Source organism: Corylus avellana, chromosome ca10, assembly GCF_901000735.1.
Source record: "Corylus avellana chromosome ca10, CavTom2PMs-1.0".
NCBI lineage: Eukaryota > Viridiplantae > Streptophyta > Magnoliopsida > Fagales > Betulaceae > Corylus > Corylus avellana.
This window is the reverse complement of record NC_081550.1, coordinates 7,273,784-7,278,994: the sequence shown is the minus strand read 5'-3', so window position 1 is coordinate 7,278,994 and position 5,211 is coordinate 7,273,784. Positions and strand designations below refer to the sequence as shown.

General features: G+C 36.9%; 1 protein-coding gene across 3 annotated transcripts; it reads left to right on the top strand.

The window, feature by feature from the left end:
* Positions 1–842: 842 nt before the first annotated feature.
* On the top strand, positions 843–4,627 carry LOC132164417 (RINT1-like protein MAG2L). 3 transcript variants are annotated; one of them, XM_059574926.1, is made up of 5 exons: positions 843–1,055; positions 1,370–1,701; positions 1,793–1,879; positions 2,330–2,424; positions 2,541–4,627. In XM_059574926.1, exons 2-5 carry the CDS (start codon positions 1,404–1,406, stop codon positions 4,518–4,520), a joined length of 2,460 nt encoding a protein of 819 aa, XP_059430909.1. In that variant the 5' UTR covers positions 843–1,055; positions 1,370–1,403; the 3' UTR covers positions 4,521–4,627. The 3 variants fall into 3 exon arrangements, with proteins under 3 accessions (XP_059430909.1, XP_059430908.1, XP_059430910.1); XM_059574925.1 differs by having other exon boundaries at positions 1,362–1,701; XM_059574927.1 differs by having other exon boundaries at positions 1,346–1,701.
* Positions 4,628–5,211: the final 584 nt, after the last annotated feature.

The following is a 5,211-nucleotide window of genomic DNA, read 5'->3' as shown; positions in this document are numbered from 1 at the left end:
ATGTCTAGGCACATAGTACTACAAGTTGGATCTTTCTAGCAAAAGACACACCAATAAGAGTACAAATTAAGTTTCAATGATGAAGAATCTGTTTCTTTACTTTTTCTTTCTATGACTGATTTTTAGTGGCGGGTAAATTGATTAGTTACTGATTATCCACCGTCTATCGATTTCGACCGAACCGATATTAATCATAACCGTTTAATCGATATTCTTATTGGTTAAAAATTTTGTGCAGTCCCGCCACATATTTCTTTTCTTCTTTTTTTTTTTCTTCTTTTTTTTCCTCCTCCCATGCAAGCACGCAGGCAAGCAGCTGTCTTTCACTTTCAGACTCTTTCTAGTTTCTTCCTCATTTTTTTTCTTTCTTTTCCGGTTTTCCTTCTCACCATTGCAGGAGAATGGGCTTCTTTCCCATTTTTTTTTTTCTCTCTTTCCAGTTCTCAAAATCGCAAAACTCTCTTTTAGCATCAAAGATTCAATTTAGGTAAGAGTTTTTTGTCTTTTGGTGCTTGAAGGTTAAAAAAGTAGAGAAAACTAAAGAATATGAGATTTATAACCGGTTAACCAGTTAACCGGTTTAATCGAACCTTTTAACTGTATATTGTTATAACCGATAATTTCGATTAAAATCTTTATCGGTCCAGTATCGGTTAAAAAATCGTTTAACTGAAAATTGTCGGTTAATAACTGATAAGAGTCAAAACCGGACTGTTTTGACCGATATTCACCCCTACTGATTTTAACGCAACTCAACTTAGAAATACAAGATATACGCACAAATATATATATATATATATATATATTTGCCAGAGATATCTTTGGTGAGCTATATTGTTAACTCTCTCACACACACACACGCGTAACTGTATCAAAAAGCTCAACCAAGAAGAAGAAAAGTCAACAACCCAGAAACCCATCCGACCAGAAAATTTACAAAACCCCAAACAACACAAAAAGAAACTGAGAAATGGGTTTGAAGTTTTACCTGTAGATGCTGAGGTTGAGCAACAATCAAGAATCATCTCAAGAAGTCCATTTCCGTGCTTGGATAGGTAAACTCCATAGAAATTGAACTTTCTTATATTTACCATTTGAATTAGTAAAATTGGTGAAACTTGAATTCTAACTAAATTGAGATAAAATATTTGAAAATGATATAGATTTGAGAGTGCATACAATCTCTCCAGTTCAATTTTTAGAATATTGGGGAAAAAAAATCAAAGAAAAAATTAAAATAGAAATAAAAGTGAACAAACAAAATAATTTGTTATTCTGATGATTTTTTTTTTTTTTTTAATAATTATCTCATACGTTTAAAAACCAAACCATGGTAAAACCGTAGAAGTGATATTTCTCAGAATGGTAGTACGAGGTTTCAGTTCACAGAGGAAGCAGTTAAAATGGAACGTCCAGTGCCACCCCCACCACCTGTCTTGCCCAAACACACCGAGCTCTCGCCACAGCAGTTTGCTTTCCTGGAGGAACATTTCCGGACCCGAGAAGATCTGCTTGTCGGAGCTCCTCATGTCTCGGCGGCACTCAACCAACGCTGCGCCGATCTGGACGCCGATCTCCTCCGCCTCCAGAGAGACCTCTCGAATCGCGCCGTTTCCTGGATCTCTCGCTCCTTCGCAGCCAGGACCTCCATTCACCGCCTCAATCTTAAGCTTGAGAATCTCAGCCTCCGCAGTGCTCCACGTTCGTCACTGCTTCCTTGCACTCTCTAGTTTGATTTGAGGTTTTTGAATAATTTATATCAACTGGGTCTTCCTCTTTTTTTGGATTGTAGATGGGATTGGTTCCAAGGTATGGCGTGAAGAGCTGCCTTGGCTTGCTAAGAAAGTAAGGCAAATAGAGGGTATTCGCAATTATGTTGGTGAGTTACGTAATTCCAAACGATTGTGATGCTTGATTGTTTCTGGGTTTCAAATTTGACATTGTGGGTATGCGTCATGAGACAGAGGCGAAGACAGAGATGTTTGATGTCTTTACTTCTGCCTCTTTTCTTATTAGTAAATGGTGTGTCTATCTTTCTTGCCATGATTGATTTTGTTGTCTGATTCATATGGCCAAAATTTTCCAGATAACTTTTGTTTCTTTTTTGGGGGTTACCGAGCCAGAATCTATTAGAATATATGATTGTAATCAAATGATTCTGAGTACATATCATCTCTTATCTTTGATTCTGAGTAATTTGTACTGTAATTCAATCCAGCAATAAAAGCGAAAATGTAGCCCGTAAATACTTTTGAGTTTTGTCTCTATCTTCTTTATTTCCTTTAATTTTCTTTATCATTATGAAAGCTTGCCTTCTTAAACATTCCAGAGACTTCTCTACGATTGGAAGCTCTGGTTGGGGATCTTGAAGATGCTGTTTTTCGTGTCATGAATAGCCATTCCGGGACTTTGTTCTCAGCAAAGGTTTCAAATTCATCAATTGCTACTAAATGGTTTCGCCACTGCTGCTTGCATTTTCAAATGGTAGATTAGGTAATGGGTGCCAAAATGTTGAACATGAACATGTTTTTGGAATGCAGGACTCTGGACCAAAGCAAGAGAAGTTGCTGCAAGCCATAAAAACCATGAATGATATTGAACAAGTGTTGATCAACATTGTGAAATTCCAGCCTCAGTGGTGTAATCTTTTGAAATCTGTTGATGCTAGAGTAGATAAAATTTTGGCTGTTCTCAGGGCACAAGTTTTTGCAGATCACCGAGCTGTTCTTGCTTCCCTTGGATGGCCACCAAAACTTTTGACATCTAAAATTGAAAGCATACAAATATCTGGCATCCCTAACCCTCTAGGTCTGATGCAAGGAGACAAAAGAGAGAGTTATTCTCATAGCTTTGTCGATCTTTGTGCTTTGCAGCATCTGCAGAAACGGAGGGAAGAGCGACAGCTTAATCTTTTAGGAAGAAAGGAGTACAATATGCAGCTCTGGGCGATTGATGAACTGGTATCTCCTATTGCATCCCGGATGGAGTATCACTTCTCAAAATGGGATGATCAGCCCGAGTTTATCTTTGCTCTTGTGTATAAATTTACAAGAGATTTTATCGTGGGAGTGGATGATTTGTTGCAGCCTTTGATTGATAGAGCAAGATTGTTAAGTTGTAGTGCTAAAGAAGCTTGGCTTTCTGCAATGATCCAAATGCTGTCTGGGTATTTAGCAAAGAACATTTTCTCTGGTCTTGCTGAAAGATACAGGCAAAAGCATATGAAATCTGAAGTTATGATTTCATGGCTTCATCTGATAGACCTCATAGTTGCTTTTGATAAACGGATGCAATCGCTTGCAAATTTGGAAACATGTCTCTTCCTGGCAGAGTCTGAAAGGTTTGAAGGGCTTTCAAGAGGCATATCAGTATTAATGATATTCTGTGATAGGCCTGATTGGCTAAAGATTTGGGCAAAGATAGAGCTCAAGGTTGCTTGTAAGAAGCTAAAAGCAGAACTGAAAGATGAGAGAGCTTGGATAATTGATAACAAACATGGATCTGCATTGCACATCAATACAAACACTGAGCAATATCTTCTTTCTACAAGAGAATACCATAAAGCTCCATCCATTTCAGAATCTGCCCTTAAAATTTCCTGGGAATTGATTGAGCGATGCCAAACTATGCCGGACACATTACCACGTCTAAAATTTATCAGATCAGCTGCAGTCAAATTCCTCTGGTACTTTTTTGAAGTACTGCGTTTGCGGTTCCAGAGGACCGAATTCCCTCCTGTTAATTCTAATGATGATGCATTGATCAGATTATGCGGATTAATTAATGCTGCCAGATATGTTGAATCTAGACTGCAAGAATGGAGTGATGATGTGGAGATTCTGGAGATGAGAATTGCCGAAAATGATTCTAATCATCGCGATAAAGATGGAAGTATTGACAACAGTTGCTTTTTTGGACAAGAAATAGAAAACTTATCTGAGCTTGAGACCAATTGGCTTATGGAGATAATTGCTGTTATTCTTCGTGAATTCGAGTATCTTTCCTGGGAATATGTCCAAAATAAGGATCATTTTGAGCAAAAGCAAGCAGCTTTGACTCCAGTTAGATTACCAGCAACCGTGGATCTACCTCTATCAACTGATTTTGTTGAAGCATTAGACGTTCTTAGAAGTCAGCTGCACGTTTTGAAAACGAGTCTCAATCCAAGAGACTTTTTAGATTTATGGAGAAGTGTAGCTGAAGGGCTCGACCATTTCATTTCTTGCAGCAGTCTGACAAGTGAGATTCAATTTTCTGACCGTGGGGTGAGTCAGTTTGAAACTGATATGCAAGCATTGTTATGTATATTTCAGCCGTTTTGTGCTCGGCCCCAAGCATTTTTCCCTTGTATTAAAGAGACTCTTAAGCTGTTAAATATGAACAAGGAAGAGGTAAGGCATTTGCAAGTGGTTTTATCCACTGGTGAAAATGGAATGAAATGCTTGCATGTTCATGGAATTTCTCACCTCCCTTTTGATCAAGTTGATCATCTTTTGAGGAACAGGAAGTTTGGAACTTGATATTCACAAGGATATTTATTTCTTTCCTTCCAGCTTGTTGTAGTTAGAAGTAATTGGTACTTTCTTTCTATGATTATTAAATTTACCAATGCTCTTGTTTGAATGCATCTGAATCAAATGGTATACAAAAAGATTGCAGTAAATTTGAGATACTCCTCCCATTATGATTTTTACTCTTCATGAACTGCCTGTGGGACTCCCATTATAAGTAGAAGTCCTGATAGAGGTAATGGAAATTTATTCCACAAACAGATGGAGAAAGAAGAGTTTGTTTGGTATTGCGTTAGATAGCTTTAAAAGTATTTTTAGTACTTAAAAAGTTGTGCTAAACAAAAGCTGGCATGTTTGGTAAAAAATTTTAAAAGTATTTCTTTGATTTTTTTACCCTAAAAATTGTTAAGATGCACTTTTGACAAAACTTTAAAAATGAAGCTTTTGCCAAAAAAACGTGTTTTTTTTTTTTTTTATTTAAAAGTTCTATTTTTTAAATACAATCTCAAACATGTTCTAAGATGTTAGTGTGAAGAAGAGGGAGGTGGTGTTGAAAGATGGAAAACTACCGAGGTGAAGCAATGCAAGTTTGATATACGGAATAAAGAGTTAGAATGAAATGGTTATTTTTATCTTTTTGTTTGGTGATAATATATATTCTCTCACTATAATTGAATTAAAATTATTAAAGTATCATTGG